At 40.7% G+C, this 18,849-nt stretch overlaps 1 protein-coding gene across 1 annotated transcript in view; it reads right to left on the bottom strand.

Moving 5' to 3' along the window:
* Positions 1–18,639, bottom strand: part of LOC121876766 (melanotransferrin-like) — an 83,940-nt gene extending 65,301 nt beyond the window's left edge. Inside the window, exons 1-5 of the mRNA XM_042382138.1 lie at positions 18,438–18,639; positions 9,941–10,074; positions 9,463–9,595; positions 5,207–5,349; positions 4,374–4,491 (exon numbers count right to left, since the gene is read on the bottom strand). Of these exons, the coding sequence (XP_042238072.1) occupies positions 4,374–4,491; positions 5,207–5,349; positions 9,463–9,595; positions 9,941–10,074; positions 18,438–18,639 (730 nt within the window). The remainder of the gene's footprint in view (positions 1–4,373; positions 4,492–5,206; positions 5,350–9,462; positions 9,596–9,940; positions 10,075–18,437) is intronic.
* Between the last annotated feature and the right edge of the window lie 210 nt (positions 18,640–18,849).

Genomic DNA, 18,849 nt, shown 5'->3' with positions numbered 1-18,849 from the left:
ACATACAGCCTGAGGATTCTACTCCATAAGGTGTTCCACCTTGACACACAGGGAGGACCTGGCTCAATAGCAGCCAAGTCATCTTCAACAACACCTGTGATAACTCCTTTACAAATCCTATACAGGTATTTCTGATCCCAGGACAGATCTTTCTCCACTTCATCATTAAACACAGGGAAATCAGGGAAACTGACTGGCTGGAAGGCGACAACTGGAAGCTCAGACAAAGACTCCTTGATCTGCTTTCCAATGGGACCACGCCAATGCTCAGGACCACTTGGTTTACCATCATAGTGATAAAAAACTGCGCGGAAAGGCAGCTCATTTCCGTGAAGCTGACATATGAAATAATGGAGCGGGTGACCAAGTAACATTTCAAGATGATGAATGACTCCATTTTCTGATCCTACATTTACATTGGTTCCATCACAACCAACACACACAATGGGCTGCTGGGTTAGATTTTTCTCCACCAGAAACTCGTGAATAGTTTTGGCAATCTGCTTTCCGTGTCCAGTCTTGGGAGTCACATGTGTGAGATATTCATTGCCAGGCTCAACCATGATGACATAATGATCTTTCACCATCATCCTCGAACTCCATTTCTCGGTCTTCTCATTCTTTATCATCACACGAGTGGCGGTCTTCTTACCATCAAAATAGAGTGACGTCAAATTATCTAAACTAGCCATCTCAATTTCTTGCCTCTTAAATCGGTATTTTTGTCTCGCATCCCGCAGCTTATGTGGTCCAATAACCTGACTCTTGTCATCCTTTGTGATAATGCCATAGTCAGTTAAGGTGGCAGTAGCAATGGCAGCTCCAGCATAATCACTAATCAAGTATCGGTCACAAGCGCCAACTTACCCAGGTCTCCCCTACATTACAGTACAGTAACACAACATTGAGAAATGAAATGAGAAAAGGCTGATAATCAATATAGACATAACACCATACTCATCTGCAACAAGACAACTTAAATGAAATAAGAGATATGAAAAAAAAGTTGATAAACACTGAACAGAACATTGCACCGCCACAGAGGCTGTTTGGCTAGTACTGTAGGTAAATTTAAAAATTTCAGTAGAAAATGCGGCAGACTAAACCTCGACATATCAGCTTCAAATTTGGCATGGAGTCTTAGATATGTATAAGGAACAATGCCTGAAGAGTGCAGCTTTGAGCAAAATTTCACTGCCCCCTAAAGCACAGTATGAATAGAATATCATTGTAATATAACAGAATTTTAACCGAAAACTATTAAAAAAACGAGTAACATCGGAAGGTTAGGTAAAGTCTTTTGTTTTTGTCATGTATTTTATCCTATTTTACATTGAAATACATCACGTTTCACCAAAACTACTATTTATTTCTGAGAATATATTCATTCAGGCGCAGTTTAGGTAAAATATACATGTGCTGTAACATTTTTTTAACTGAAAACGATTCGAAAAACACATACCCTCTAGCCTTGTTCAAGGAGAAGACTGGGGGGAGCTGTTTGGTGCTGAAAACGATGACAAGGAAAATGATTTTGATGGATTTTAATGAAAATATTCAGAAATATGGTATCGTAGTATTTATTCAAGTGAATTAGGATAGAATATTATTAAAATACAACAGTAGTGGCGATGTGGAGGAGGCAGTGGGATAGAGCGGGGAGGAGTGGTGACGAGTGGAGATGCCAGCCAGTACATTATGGGTGTACTGTATTAATTGTTTTTATAGCTCTTTTTGCATTTTAATATTAAATACTGTACATTACGTTTCAACAAAACTACTATTTATTTCTGAGAATATGGAAATGTAATATTTTTGCTGAAATGATGTACGTACGTATTACAGTGGAAAGTGGGATAAAATTGTGACGAAAGCAATGACTTTCGCTTTCTTTCGTTCAAAAGATGTTACCGTAATCGCTTCTCAAATGGTTTTCAGTTGTGGGATTATGAGGCTAATGATAGGATAGAATATTATTGTAATACAGTACAACAGTTTTTTAACTGAAAACCATTCGAAAAGCAATTACGGTAAAATCTTTTGAACAACGAAAGAAAGCGAAAGTCATTGCTTTCGTCACAATTTTATCCCACTTTCTACTGTAATACGTACGTCATTTCAGCCAAAATATTACATTTCCATATTTATTTCTGAGAATATATTCATTCAGTCACAGTCAAGGTAAAATATACTTGTGATATAATATTTTAATGAAAATACGGTATCGTAGTTTTCTTTTGTTTCAAATTTAATTAACAAAGATTGATGTTTCAAATGTAATGAACAAAAATTTATGTACAGTATCTATAAATAAACTTTTAAAAATGAATACTTTATGTTTTACATCGAACTATGCATACCATACCATGCATTTGGCTACTTTGGGCTTGCTATGATGACGCAAGAGATCTGCCCTGGCAACTGTACCGACACTCACAGCTGGTGGTGCGTTGGTGCGTCGTTTCCATTGTTTACTGGTAGTTACTGGTAAATATTTTTCAACCTAACGAAACTATTACCCATTTAGAGGTCGACCCCCAATTTTTTGCCAAATAATTTGGTCTTAAAAACTCAAACTACACACAGCACGTATACAGACATGGGGGAGGTGTTTTTTGGGGGATGTACATACGTATTTTAATATCTGTTACCTAACACCCCCGCGTATGTTAAGGGCCGACTGTATTATGTTTTTGGTAAGCTCCAGCATATATGGAGGCCACTTAGTCAGAATTCAGGCACACAGAGAATGGGTCCGTAAAAAAATAAAGAGATACAGTACAGTTGTCCCTCGATTAACGAACGATCCAATTAACGAAATTTCAGTTAATGAATTAGCTCCCGTAAGGATTTTCAATTCCATTAACAAACAAAACTTCGATTAAAGAAAGCCTTATGACAAACACGCTTTGTTGTGCACATCAGCTGATCGGCTAGTCCGCCAATACAGTAATTGGGTCTATGTTTACATTCGTTTACAGTAGAGTAAATACCAGTATCAAGAAAGCTGGTCTCTTGAATATTTTTGCATTTTTTATATTAAAATGATTGGTCATTCTAATTTAGTTAACATATTGATAATATATACCTGTACTGTACAGAGAACAGTCTTTGTGTGCCAATCAGCTGATAGAATCACCCACCAACGCTTCTCAGTTTAACTTTGTTTATTACAGTGAAGTGAACATCCAGTTTGCTGGTCTCTTGAATATTTTTGCATTTTTACATTAAAATTATTGGTCATTTTGAAATTTTTTTCACATATTGACAATATACAATGCAGAAATTATTATGAAACATGAAGAAGGCATCATCGACTGCTTCTACAATCAGCTGTTTAATGTGTAAGCAAAGCTGCCGGTATTATGACATACACATCTCAAAGTAAGTTAATACAGTTAACCCTCACTTTACGCGGTTAATGTAACCCGGAGGGTCCCGCGTAAAGTGAGAAACGCGTAAAGTGAATAACATAACATATGGGATTAATTGAAATGGAGTCCGGGCCGATCCCCAAACTCCACTTTTTGACGACACACAACTATGTTGTAGTAAAAATATTATCTGTCTTGTATATAGTATGCACACACAATTAATAATTAAGAGAAATATCAATAATATTGAGTTTTTTAACACTTAGCATTAGCAGAAAAATGCTGACACACGTGGGATAAAGCCATTCCGAGGCAGAGGACACATCACCTGTGTCATTAATGACACTATCCACCACAGAGGCTTGTGGGCCTTGTCAAACTCCCACATCCCACACACACTCTGACTTAAATGGGCTGTGGGGTATGGGTGGAAGAACTGGTATTGATGACTGGGCGATTTTAGGCGCATCTATGTTCGCGCGCAGCTTGCTGGCATAAATATGGCGGATGGCGGAGGTTTGATCTGTAAAATGGCGCCGTTTTCGCCACGCTCACAGAAAATCATGAATGGATATCCGCAGGCACCGCGAATGTGGAACGCGGAATGCGGATCATGTAGTAGAGGAACGGCGCGTATTCACAGTGATATTGTACAGTATACTGTACGGTACAGTACTGTATTTAGTTTATATTTAATGTTTTGTTAATTCTATTACTGGTATACAGTACTTTGTATGTACTTTTTCTGTGAGTTGGAACCAATTACCCAATATCCCATTGAAATAATAGATTCGGTTAACGAAATTTTCGGTTAATGAATGACTCTGTGGAACCAATTGTGTTCGTTAATCGAGGGACCACTGTATACTGTACCAAATATTTGAGCTAGTATAAATTACTGCACTGCGCATACTGTAACATAGCAAAGTCCAAGTGTGAGTTCAGTTTGTGGGATTGAATTAATAAACCACTAAAACCTAAACGCTCAGTACTACTCACCCAGGGGATTGTATTTATCAGAGAGGATGTTTACAGCACAACCACCACTGAAAAATTCAGATGCTGATTTGATGTGGTTGTTACAGTCAACAATCTTCATGGCTTGAGATCTGATTAACTGAAATACAGTATACATGTAATTGTCAGTTATACAGGTACTCTGATTAACGATAATTTGAACAGAGAAATTGGAATTGGTAATTTGGTCCAATATATCAAATAATCCAATATATGAAGTGTATATTCAACAAGTTTAACAATACAGAAGGAGTGTAGGTAAGAGGGAGGTTCCCTGTGATCATGGTGGACAGAAACAATAAAAGGACTTGACTTGACTGAAAGAACACCTATTTATACACCTGGTTGGAAGAACATTTTTAAGCTTCTAGTTATAGCATGTACAGTCCCCTTTACTAGTGCATTTACAGGAGCTCGTCATATAAACATTCCACAAATCAATACACTGAGATATTTGTTTCAAAGTTGTTGTACTTTGATTCCATAGTATGTTTACTATTGTGAGTTTCCTTCTATCGAATGTAAACAAACACAGCGCTGCCACACTGCACAAAACCTGACGAGTCCCTGTAAACACAATAGTGAAGGGGACTACATTCAACAACTTTTACAATACAGTATTATAATACAGAGAAAAAGGCCTGAGTAAAGAATGAATAAATGAGATATGTGTGGTCTAACAAACTCCTCAATAAAGTAGACAAATTAATAAAAGTACACTAAGATAGTATGGGCATGTAGAATGTTTGATGAACAATATTTTGATGGAGAAGATATAAAATAGCAGTGAAGAATTAAGAGTTACTGCCACTCACCTCAGAGATAGGTATAACCCAGCCACCCATGGATGCCACAGATGGGAAACAGGCAACAGTGCCGGCCAGATCTGCTAAACTTCTCACTGACGTCAGGTTGCCTTTGTGTACCACAGCCACCGAGTAGTAGAATTTGAGGCCATCTGAAAGACACAAGGCCAAATTGTCAGCATATCACTTATGCCAATTGCTACATTCTCTACTCCACTTACCAACCTGTACTGTGACTTCAACAACCAGCACCATAACGTACACAGCTAGAACTTTAATTTACCATTGACTGTAAGTAACACATACTTGCAATATTACTCATACCACCAGACCACCAGAACTGTAACTCACATATACTGGTCTGTAACTTTTTGAGAAACATATTTTTCCTTGAAATTTTCCCTTATCTTGCTAGAGTGAGAGATGTGGTTGTATTATCAGTATTGGTTCATCTCCACCATCCTTAACTCCGTTCCCCATACTAAGACCTAAATACAGTATAAAATTTAGTAATAACAATCCATAATGCAGGTAGTCCCCGACTTACGACTGACTCAACTTACGTCTATCCGCACTTATGACCTGCTCGGACTGTATGACCGTCCGCACATATGACCCGCCGCAGTCATGACCCAAAAATTTTTCAAATTACACGTGCATTTTCTATACCGAAACGTTTCCGTCCTAGACGAGAGTGTGGCTTGGGTCACCGCGTGGGTACATTCACTCAGTAGAGCGCTTAGTTGGTGTTTGGCTATCGTATCCTATACTGTGTACTTACGTTATTATCGTATTTAATTGACTTTATAATGACTGGAAAGCGTACAAGTGAGAGTGCTGGTGGTGCTCAGAAGAAAAGGAGACAGGCAATTACTTTTGAGATGGAAATGAAGATAATAATGCAATATGAGAATGGAAAAATTGTAGCAACAATCTCACGCGACCTAGGTTTCTCGCACTCGACCATATCCACTATTCTGAAGGACAAGGAATGTATTCATGCTGTAGTAAAAGGAACAACACCTATAAAGGGAACTATAATTTCGAAGAAAAGACAAGGTCCTATTCACGATATGGAAAAATTATTGGTGATATGGATAGAAGACCAGATACAGAAGCGTGTACCCTTAAGCCTTCTAACCTTACAGGCTAAAGCAAGAAGCCTGTTCCAAAGCCTGAAGGAGCAGGCAGGAGATGAATGTGAGCAAACCTTTACAGCAAGTCATGGGTGGTTTAACAGATTTAAAAAATGCTCCAGTTTACACAATGTTAAGGTGAGTGGAGAGGCAGCTAGTGCTGATGTTGGTGCTGCCGAAGCTTTTAAGGAGGAGTTACATGATTTGATTGTGGAAGGGAATTATTTGCCTGAGCAAATATTCAATGTAGATGAGACTGGATTATTGTGGAAGCGCATGCCTGAGCGGACATACATCCACAAAGAGGCGAACACAATGCCAGGATTCAAGGACAGAATTACACTTCTGTTGGGGGGAATGTTGCTGGTTTCAAGCTAAAGCCCTTCATGATCTATCATTCAGGGAACCCCAGGGCTTTTAAACATGTCAGCAAGCACACACTGCCAGTGTTTTATGGCAGTAACAAGAAAGCCTGGATGACCATTGTACTGTTTGAGGATTGGTTTATGAATTGTTTCATTCCTCGAGTCAAGGAGTATTGTCTGCAACAACGGATTCCATTCATGATTTTGCTGATTTTGGATAATGCTCCTGGACACCCACCACACCTGGCCGACATGCACCCTGATGTTAAGGTAGTGTACATTCCACCTAACACTACCTCTGTCATCCAACCCATGGATCAAGGTGCTATTGCTGCCTTTAAAGTGTATTATTTACGTACGACCTTCGCTCAGGCTGTTGCTGCTACTGAAGGTAAGAAAACGCTCAGAGAGTTTTGGAAGGAGTACAACGTTTTGTCATGTATAAAGAACATTAGTGCAGCATGGGATCAGGTTACAAAACATTGCATGAATGGAATATAGAAGAAAGTCCTGAAAAGATATGTGAACAGTTTTAGAGGATTTAATGAAAATGAAGATATTTCGGATATTAGTAACAAGATAGTGGAGTTAGGTAAACAGCTTCAGTTAGAAATTGATAATGAAGATGTTGAACAGTTGGTTGAAAGTGTAGCAAAGAGCTCAGTAACGAAGATCTCATCGAACTGGAAGCACACAAAGATGCAGAGGAAGAAGCCAGTCTAAATGTAGAAGAAGGACCTGCACCCCCCAAAAAGTTTTCAGTGAAGCAAATGGCAGAGGCATTTGCTATAATTAATAAAGGGATGCAAATGTTTGATGGCATGGATCAAATTATGAGCGTTATGCCAAAGTTGACAGAATGATCCAAGATGCACTTGCTTGCTACAGAGAAATTTATAATGAAAAGAAAAAGCAAACTGTGCAGGCTAAATTGGACATCTATTTCAAGAAGTCCCCCAGTCCTGTCTCCTCACACCCCACCATTGCTGCCTCTTCACTCCCTCAAGATGATCCAATACCTTCAACCAGCAAGTTTCCACAGTACATAAACCTGTCTGAAGAAAGCAACACTGATGACCCACCCAGTCCTGTCTCCTCCTCTGCTTCATCCAATTTATATAGTCTCCATGTATACCTGTAAATAGAAAATTATGGGGGTCCCGTGTGCATTCAGCTGACTACATTAAAGGTAAGTGCTCAGTCACACTGTATCCATTCCTCATTATTTATTACTTTTACTGTACTTTATCCATTCCTCATTATTTATTACTTTTACTGTACTGTATTTCATTGTAGATTCTTTTTATTTTTTTTTTATTTTTTTATTTATTAATTTTTTTTTAATCTGTCAGACTTACGACCATTCCGACTTACAACCTGGATTTGGGTCCCTAACCCTGTCGTAAGTCGGGGAGCACCTGTATATCCTCATATGGGGTTCAGTATGATGTAGCTAGTGTATTAAACAATGTCTTCGACAACACTTCACACTCAAGTTAATATGCCAAAGCCTTCCCATGACCTTCTATCAACCCCACATTTACCAAGACCCAGAACTGTGGGTACAGTACAGTACAGTATTCTGCTGCACCACAAAGGCAGGCAAGGTGTAGTTTTAAGCCATAACATCAGGCTCATACATCACAATAAATTGTTCAAGTTAACCCATGGCACTTTTCAAATCTTTTCTAATGGTCTTAAGACAATCAGCATGCCGTTTCTCTTGGCCATCTTTCATGAGCCCAACACATTATGCATTCAGTTGATGTATGTACAGTATTATACAGCAGTGAACAGTGTGTATATGGTCAGAGTCCTGGTATAAGGACTGATAGATAGCTCACCTGAATGGAAATTAGAATAATCTACAAAATTAAGTTATTTCAGTTGACTGATCCTGAAATACATTTTACTGGTGGAGTGTGGCCAGGCAGTGCTCACTGAACAGGATGACCGGAGTTTCCAATTTGACTAACCTGACAGCTGACCTGTGTGGCACACTGTAACACCAGCTTCTTACTCCACATAGTACAGTACAGTAACTGTTACTTTTCAGGTTGATGACCACAAAGGCAGGTGCAGATTAGTTACCAACATATACAGCAATGTTCAGCCTCTTACCGAAAAACTTACTTAAAGCATTAACGTAAGTCATGTGGCTTTGAATTTAGTTATAAAATGGGACTGTATCTAGATAATGCTGCGTATTGGATTCTGTACTATACTGTAGATAACTTCACTATCCTGAAATTTAACTACAGGTACTCCTTGACTTACGACATACTCGACTTACGACAACCCGGACATACGACCGCCGTGGTCGTATAAAATATTTTTCAAATTACGTATTTTCTAGTACAGACGTTAGTGATCGTGCTGTGTACTGATAAAATTTTCGTTTGTAATTCCCTTTAAAATGGCTGGCAAGCGTAAAAGTGAGAGTTCTCGTGGTGCTGAGAAGAAAAAGAGACACCATTGTGTAATTTCTATGTATTATTTCCGCCTTTTCGACTTACGACCTGGTCGTCGGGAAGGAACCCCGCCGTAAGTCGAGGAGAGACTGTACTTACCTCTTTCCAATTATGGCATTGTTTTCAGTCCTCAGCCCAAAGTAGCCTCTTGGTGGTGGTACAGTGCAGTATCTTCCTCTCCAGAAACATAAATAATCTTTAAACTAGTTATTGTACTACTGTATGTATCCTCCCCTAAGTGTTGAACAAACCAAAGAAAGGAAGCAGTGTAGGAGCCTCTCACTAACACTTACTTTCATAGGACTCCTTCATGATGGGTACAAGTGAGTGGTAGCGACCAGCAATGAAGATCTCATTTGGGTCCAGCACAACCAGGTCTGCTAAGCCATCGTCCACCATCAACATGCACTCGTCGTGGTTGCTCCGCTGCCCCACATACCAACAACATAAATATCATGTTATGCACTGTTTCCCTCACACTCACATTGTAATTAATTCCTCCAATTACATATACTGTACTGTACTCTACTTGTACTGTACGTACCCGGTATGCCTCTTTTTTTAATTCCAAATAATGAGGGAAAACCATTATTGTACTGTATATTGAACTGTACTGTACTCTCAAAAAACAAAAAATAATCTTTAACAAATCTAGACTCAAGTAATATATACCCAACCCTAAAAGTAACATCTATTGCAATTTCCTGAATGCTTTGGGATGACTTTAGTATATTTAAACATGAAGGTAAAATTTTATTCTACTGTACCTACCTGTACACATTCTAGGTTGGTAAACGTATGTATGAATTCGCTGGAATCTCTCTTGATGACCTGTGATAATGCATTGCACTTCTCTTGTTCTTGTGGGGAAACAGTGCACCAGCCCACAGGAGCTCTAGACAACCCTGATGATACACAACATTATTAGAGCAGTTTTTTAAAGAGAGTTAGTATGGTAATTTGTACAACAAGTTTATATGTTGCATGTGAATAAGTGAGATGGGGAATGGGTATTGTACTTTACCAAAAGAATGATGGGAAAAAACTGCACTGTATTATACAATAGTACAGTACTGTACTATATTATAAAATAAAGTACTGTACTAAGTTGCACTGTACTGTATATGATGGTAAATTGAATATTTAACATAAAGGCACACTTCATTAACCTTCATTACCACCTACTTTAGTTTGTATGACCATTTTCCACATAAGTGAGGGTTAGTTGCTTTTACAGTACTTGATGCCAGTTCACAATGCTGTACTGCATGGTCTCTGGTCTCTTGCAGCCGCTCTTGTTAGCTTCTCAATGCAAATCTCATTTACTTCAAGAATGAGCTTTTGGAAAACATTATTTAAAGTGACTGATTTTGGAGAAATTAGTCTTGTATTTAATGAGAGTACCGTTGTTGATGGTACAGTACTACTACATTATATAGTTTTTCATTAATCAAATGAACCAAACTAACCTAACTAAGTTAACCTAACCTACTTAAATTTTATGATTTAGGTTAGGAAGTTTTTTTTTTTTTTTTAAATGGGGATCAGCCCACCCGGGCACAGGTCACTAACCCCAAATCAGGGCCTGGGGGGCGAAAATGTAGTAGTAGTAGTAGTAGCTACATAAGTATTAGGATATTTAATATTAAGGTAATAAAATGGCGGCGAAGGTGTGACTGTTGGGGGAGGCTGGGCACGTTTAAAAAAAAAAAAAAAGTAGTACAGGTTGTACTTCTCTAGTCCGGCAACTTCGGGACCTGACCGGTGCCGGACCATGGAAATTCACCCTTTTCCTGGATAGATAGTGACTTGTGCTTATACTTAGAAGCACTAGCACCACTTTCTCTGCATCATGGTCTCTTTGAAGACATATTGAAGGGATAAATGTCGTATAGTAGCTTCTCAAATTTCGCCAGTTTTTAATTCAAGGTATTTTATTGGAACACACAAAAAAATTAATAAAAATTTTGACGGCGGAAACTTGACTTTCGACGGGTTTGAACGGCCCGCCAACGTGCAGACGACGTGCATAATCGTGGAAACAGCGTCATTTCTCTAATGTACAAAAGATTCATTATTGTTTATTACTGAATGTCTTTTTTATTGAATTAATGTTTATGTGTGCAAAATGAGCAATACAATTCATTAATAATACGTAGAATATTAAAACACACAAGGAAATGACACAGCATTGTTTTCGTTGATTACAAAACCAGTGACTGACTGGTTCTACATATAAAACTGAAGAAAATAAGACTTTGGTTGTAGCTGTAGTAAAATTAATGTAGTTGCTTTAAGTAATGTTATTTAATGTTAATAAATGGAACAACAGAAGTAGCAAACGATAATGGTAAAGAAAAAAGAGAGATCGCGTATGTAAGTGCGCACACGTGAAAACATATCGTCATTACTTTACATAAGAATATGAAAGCAACACTTATTTACTGATCATATATAGTTTAATTAATGTTTCTGAATTTGTTTTTATTGAATTAATGTTTGTGTGGGCAAAATTAGCAATACAATCTATTAATAATACGTGGAATATGAAAACACACAATGAGACGAGTCGGCTGCCGGCATTGTTTATGTTAAAGCTACAAAACCAATGACTGATTGGTTCTACATATAAAACTGAAGAAAATAAGACCCTGATTGTAGCTGTAGCAAAATTAATGTAAAAAAAAATTAATAAGGTTGTTTGAAGTACCTGTAATGTTATTTAATGTTAATAAATGGAACAATATAAGTACAGTAGCTAACTATTAATGGTAAAAAAAAGTGAGACTGCACGGATGTAAGTGCATACATGTGAAAACATATCGTCATTACTCTACATAAGAATATGAAAGCAACACTTATTTACTGCTCATGTTGTACTCTGTATAGACAAGCAGAGAGAGGGAGAGCAGCCAAACTGCCGGATGTAAACAAACCTTAATTTCCCACGGCTTTATTGTTGTTGTTTTTTAAGGGGATTAGCCCACCCGGGCATAGGTCACTGACCCACATTGGGGCCTGATCAGCAAAAATTTAATACTCCTGTAATAATAATAATAACAATTCAGATAAGTAAAAAAAAAAATAAAAAATAAAAAAATAAAAAAAAAGCTGCCTATCTACCTATTGGACAAACTAAAATCGCTCCGGACCACGGGAGTTTCCGGACCACAGAATGCCGGACTAGAAAGGTACAACCTGTAGTAGTAATAGTAGCAGCTGCAGATATTGACTATGAGGCTACAGTCACTGAATGCCGCATAGACCTGCGACTCAACTAATTCAACACAGCTAGGATAGCTACTTATGTATGAGGATACTTAATATTAAGGTAATAAAATGGTGGCGAAGGTGTGGCTATTGGGGGAGGCTGGAGGCCACAAAAAAAAAAGTAGTACCTTGTGGTAGTAGTAGTAGTAGGCGGCGGCCAGCGTGGCGTGGGTGTCGTGGACAGTCCCTCCTGATCTAAAGTGTTATTGGTGGGGACATACTAGCTGTGTGGGAGCGGGAATTTGACAATGTGTCCGTGAATATCGGATGTCACCCTAAGCATTGCCACCCAAGGTTTCTTCTCATCCCTTACGGCATAAATTGTAAATATTCCGTGTGTTCACCGGCGTTCTCCAAGTGAGTGGTGACCTGTGCTGGGTCGGTGGAGGGATAATGAGGAGGCTCGGCGCCAAGGTCAGTGTCGTTAGGCCTACTTTGACAGGGGTGGTCCCGAGACTATCGCCCCTATGGGGCCGAGAGTGCTGCCCATGTAGGGTCTCGACAAACCAAGTGACTATACATAACTGATATTACACCAGTGAGACCATATAAATAGTGGTTATTTGTGCCAAGGATATATAAACAAGTGCCTGGTGTGACAAACTCTTGTCCATAGTGTATCATTCTGATGTATGGATGGTCGCTATAAGAGGGGGTAGCCTACACACCCACGCGTGCACGTATGCCCCTACTACCTGGACACAGCAGTCCAGCCTGTCACCTCTCCGCCCTTCCCTCATAAGAACCAGTATAATCTTGTGCCTGGGACTAAATCAGATGTTCGGAGGCGGACGTTACCATCGCCCAAGGTGCTGTTCACTATGCCTGGTAACATTCTTTGCTGCGTCTGTGCTAGCCCGAACCAAAACTGCACAAATGGTGTTTGTGCGAGAAACAACCGACCATGTGTGGATTGCAGGAAGCTAGACCAGTGTCGGAACCCACATCGCAGGGAGCCGACACAGGTGGCCACAGTGGATATCGCCGGGACCCAACTACCCGATGATATCCGAAATGATAGCAGTGAGTCTACTCAACCCGAAAATGTAGTACTAATAAATGCTGCTCCCTTAGTAGCAGGTGTCCACGAGGAGAATGAGAGACAGCCACCTCAGTGGAATGGCATGTCGATGGAAAATGCAGACGTATGGGTCAAAGAAACCTACCCAGAAATTGTCAAGTGGTCGCCCGCTAACATATTTGAACCACCCAAGTGTGCGGCCACCAAAGAAATGATTCGGGAGATGACTCGCTTCATGACTGATTACACTCAGGACCGCTTCCTCGCCCCCCTAGCTCTTCAAATACTGGCAATAATACCACATCTATTTTGTCAGAGGACACACACAAAGGCTAAGCACAAAGAAAATGTGGCAGCAATAAGAGAAGATTGACAATGTGGCAGACTGGGGCCATAGATGATCTCCTATGTGAAGCAAGAACACTGCAGGAGAGACTAAAATTTACGGGTGACGGAAAGCAAAACACCGATGACGTGGCAAGAAAATTTGGAAACAAAATGCGTGTGGGAAAAGTGTCTCTCGCGGTAAGATCTCTCACACAGGAATCCTCCGGTGGGGTGATGCCAATAAACAGAGAGACATTAAAACTATTGAAAGCGAAACATCCCCCTGCAAGCGAAGATGAAGGCATCAGGTTCCAGGGTGCCTATATCCCACCAAATGCTGTCCTGTTCGAGAAAATAACAGGAGAGATGGTGTGGAAAAAGGCACTGAAGACTCGAGGAGGAGCCGGCCCTTCAGGTCTGGATGCAAATGGTTGGAGAGTCATCCTCAGCACAAACAAGTTTGGCCCTGTAGCAAGCGATCTCTGCACTGCCATTGCCGCCCTTGCAAGAAAGCTTGCATCCTCTTGCTGCCATCACCTCCAGGCCCTGACGGCCTGCCGCCTTATTCCTCTGGAAAATAAACCAGGATGTAGACCTATAAGGGTGGGGGAAGTGCTGAGGCGGATCATCGGAAAGTGCATAATAGAGGTGTTAAAGGACGATGTCAGGGCAGCAGCAGGGAACCTACAAGTTTGTGCAGGCCAACAAGCTGGTGGGGAGGCAGCCATTCACGCCATGAGATTGATATTTGAGCAGCGTGATTGTGAGGCCGTTCTCCTGGTGGATGCTTCAAACGCATTCAACATACTTAACCGCAAGGCTCACTGCACAACATCAAGATCAAGTGTCCTAGCTTTGCGATGTGTGTTGAAAATTCGTATAGGAATCCTTCAGACCTCTACATAGTAAACAACAAGGCTCTACGAGGTGATACCATCCTACAGTCGACCGAGGGAACAACACAGGGGGACCCCGTTGCAATGGCAATGTATGCAATTGGCCTATCAGTGCTCCAACAAGAAATAAAATTTGAAACAACTGGGGTCAAACAAGTGGCATATGCTGACGACCTTACAGGAGCAGGAAAAGTGGAGTGCATCAAAAAGTGGTGGGACCTGGTAACATCGCGAGGTCCACAAATAGGGTACCACCCAAACGCCAGCAAGTCCTTCCTCATCGCGAAGCCAGAACATTATGAACGGGCATTGGAGGTTTTTGGCGGAAGTGAAGTCAAAATAACTAAGGACGGCCAAAGACATCTAGGCGCAGTAATTGGCACTACGGACTTCAAGACCAAGTACGTAGTGGGAAAGGTGAATGAGTGGGTTAGCGAAATCCAAGCTCTATCTGAGATTGCTAACACAGAGCCACATGCGGCCTTTGCAGCATTCACCCATGGAGTCAAGCATCGCTGGAACTACCTGATGCGTACCATCCCTGAGATCGGACCCCTCCTCCACCCTCTGGAAGAAGCTATCAGTGTCAAGTTCATTCCCAAACTAGTGAAACACCCTGACTTAACCCCAGCAGAAAGAACACTTCTTGCACTTCCACCAAGACTGGGAGGGATGGGACTAACTAATCCAGAGGAGATTGCTGACACTGAACATCAATATTCACTTAAGCTCACGGCAGCCCTCACTGACCACATAATAGCCCAGAATGCAACAGGGGAAGTGGACACCAGCGAAGTAAATAAGATCCGTAGGTCCATTACAACAGATCGGCAGCACTGCCAAAATGACATGTTGCAGCAACTATTGCTGCAGGTTCCAGAAAATTTGACAAAAAAAGTAGCTATAGTGCAGGAGGTGGGCGCCTCGAACTGGTTAACTACGTTACCGATAAGGGCAAATGGTTTCAGCCTTAACAAACAAGAATTTACAGATGCCATTGCTCTAAGGTACGGTTGGCCAGTAGATGGTTTGCCCTCCCAATGCGTGTGTGGCTCTTCCTATGATGGCGATCACGCCATGGTCTGCAAGAAGGGAGGCTTCATATGCATGAGGCATGACGAGGTAAGGGATCTCACAGCAAATATATTGAAGGAAATCTGCCGGGACGTCATGGTAGAACCGACCCTCCTTCCACTGGATGGCGAGATCTTCCAACACAGGACTTCAAACACATCTAACGAAGCCCGTGTGGACATCAGTGCTCGAGGATTCTGGACGTGGGGACAGCGAGCTTTCTTCGACATCAGGATTTTTGATCCCATGGCCGCTTGTCACCGTAACCTAGCTCTCGATGCTGCACATAGGAGGAACGAGAACGACAAGAGAAGGGCATATGGGGAGAGAATTCAAAATGTTGATCAAGGCAGCTTCACTCCTCTAGTGTTCACAACCTCTGGTGGGATGGGCCCAAGTGCAAGATGTTTCTACGCCAGACTCGCGGAGTTGATCTCCGAACAGAAGCAGCAGCCCAGAAGTTATGTTACAGCCTGGATGAGATGTCGACTGTCCTTCTCTCTCCTTCGGTCGGCTTTGCTCTGCCTCAGGGGAACGAGAGCTTCTGCCCCTACTCCGACAACTGCTGCAGATATTGACTATGAGGCTACAGTCACTGAATGCCGCATAGATCTGCGGCTCAACTAATTTAACACAGATAGGATAGCTTCTTATGTATTAGGATATTTAATATTAAGGTAAATAAATGGTGGCGAAGGTGTGGCTATTGGGGGAGGCTGGAGGCCACGTTAAAAAAAAAAAAAAAAAAAAAAAAGTAGTAGTAGTAATAATAATAATAATAATAGCAAGGGTCTACCATTAGACAACATTATGCTTCCAATGTCTTCCCAGGCAGTAGTACCTCCTGTTTGGTAGCTGCCTACTACCTACTATTATAAAACTATGAAGGATGGAACCACGGACCCGCTAGAGTTACTACTGACTACCTATACCTGTCGGGTACTTGGTAAAGTTGCCAGTCAAATTGAGTGCCAACAAAGGTGCTCGTGATTTTATGCCCATTAATGCAAAATTACTTGCGAAAAGATTGAGTGGCACTGGCCAACAGATGATAACTGGAGAAATAAATTAACTTAAATTATTCCCGTTGTTCCTCCCATGTTGGTGTTCTAATGTATTACTAGCTTTACTTTTTGGGGGTAAATTTAGGATAGTAGCCAGGTTTTAGTTAGGTTAGCACCAGAAACGAATGTCAGATTCATTCCAATCACAACAAGAACCATAGGTAATGCGTATTTTTTATACAGTGGATAGTTTGCCGTTACTGAGTATGATCCTACTAATGCTATATTACCATGAGTGCGCTCTGATTGGCTAAGTACAGGGTTGCCTCACTTATCACAAAGGTTACGGGCATGAAACTCGTTGAGAATATCAAAATTGCTAATAGCGGAGCAATTTCTCCCATAAGAAATAATGTAAATAGGGGGGATACAGGCATTGCGGTAGTCACGAACGTCATATTTTTACACTTGCTTTACTCAATACAGTGACCCCTCGTTTAACGAACGCCTCGGTTAACGAACTGCCTTCCATAAGGATCTTCAATTCGGTTAACGAACAAAAATTCGGTTGACGAATTTCTTCTGAACCGACCTCAACATGTTTTCAGCTTACTGAACGGTCAACCAGCTTTAGTATCAGTCCGCCAATACATTAATCGGTTCTGAGGCTTAAATTCCTTACTAGTTTAGTAAATATCAAGAAGTTTATACTATTCAATAATTTTAAAAGTTTAATATTCAATTTTTAGTCATTTTAACAATTATTGAATATAATTGAAGGTAAAGTGACTAGTTTATCGTAGCATCCAGCCTCTTGACACAGCAAACAGGCGTTAGTCTCTGTTTTCACTGGAGGTAACATCTCTTGAGACTCTCTTCAACTAAACGCTTTCTGTGAACAGCAATTATTGGTCATTTTGAAATATATTTTACATATTGACAATATATAATGCAGTGCAGTGTTGATTTAAAGAAAATAATCTTGAATTACACCAAGAGCTAAATTTATGGGTGAAATAGGCGCCATGGGACTTCTCTTCCACCCCAATGCTTTCTCTTCTTCTTCTCCTCCACCCCATTCTAAATCCCATCATCATCATCATCATCATCCAGGAGCCTTCTACATACACACCTCAAAGTAAGTGAACTTTTCTACCATTTTTGTTGAATTTAGGAAATTTTCGGTGAGCTGGAACCAATTATCCAAAAACTCATTGAAACAATGGTTTCGGTTAATGAGCTTTTCGGTTAACAAACAAACTTCTGGAGCGGTTGAGTTCTTTAACGAGGGTCACTGTACATATATAACAAAATAAATTAAAAAACAAGGGCATAATAATCATCAATAGCAACCACTTTGAGTTTATTAGGCGTATATGTTTACAAGTACAGTATACTTAACATGTTTGAGTGTGTGTGTGTTTGAACGTTTATGTGCGCAGGTATGTGAGGTAAGTTTTAAACGCAGACTGTTAATTTACCTCTGATATGCTGTGTTGCTTGCTTGCTGGGGTTGGCATTATGGGAGAGGGTGCAGGTTTATTGGGGTGAGAGGATGCTGGGGTCGTCAGCCACCTCACTCTCCTCAATGACAAGGTCGTCAGCCACCTCACTCTCCTCAATGACAAGGTCGTCAGCCACCTCACTCTCAATGACAAGGTCGTCAGCCACCTCACTCTCCTCAATGACAAGGTCGTCAGCCTCCTCACTCTCATTATCACTGTCAATTTGCACTGAATCATGCGTTGCGAAAGGTGTTTTAAGGTTCTGGGTCTGGTCGTCAATCCACGTGCTCAACATTCGCTCCATCCTCTCCATCTCAGCAACACGGAACCTCATCACCTTCGTAGCCGTCAGTGGTGTTGCAGACCCGGCCATCTCCTGTGCTGGTGCGTTTAACTATAGAATGAAGTGAGAGGATCCAAGTCTTGAGCAACGCCAATCACTGACGTTCTCCGTGTTCATGTCTTTTTAAGATATCCAATTTCACGTCCGACGTAACTGCCACACGTGATCTCTGGCAACATTGCTGAGAGTTTTAGTAGCTGGTCGCTTAGGCATTGTGAGATCACACAAAACACAAATGCG

The sequence above is a fragment of the Homarus americanus genome, unplaced genomic scaffold (assembly GCF_018991925.1).
Source record: "Homarus americanus isolate GMGI-L3 unplaced genomic scaffold, GMGI_Hamer_2.0 scaffold50281, whole genome shotgun sequence".
In the NCBI taxonomy this organism is placed as follows: Eukaryota; Metazoa; Arthropoda; class Malacostraca; order Decapoda; family Nephropidae; genus Homarus; species Homarus americanus.
The sequence above is the reverse complement of the archived record's forward strand: the minus strand, read 5'-3'. Positions and strand labels throughout refer to the sequence as shown.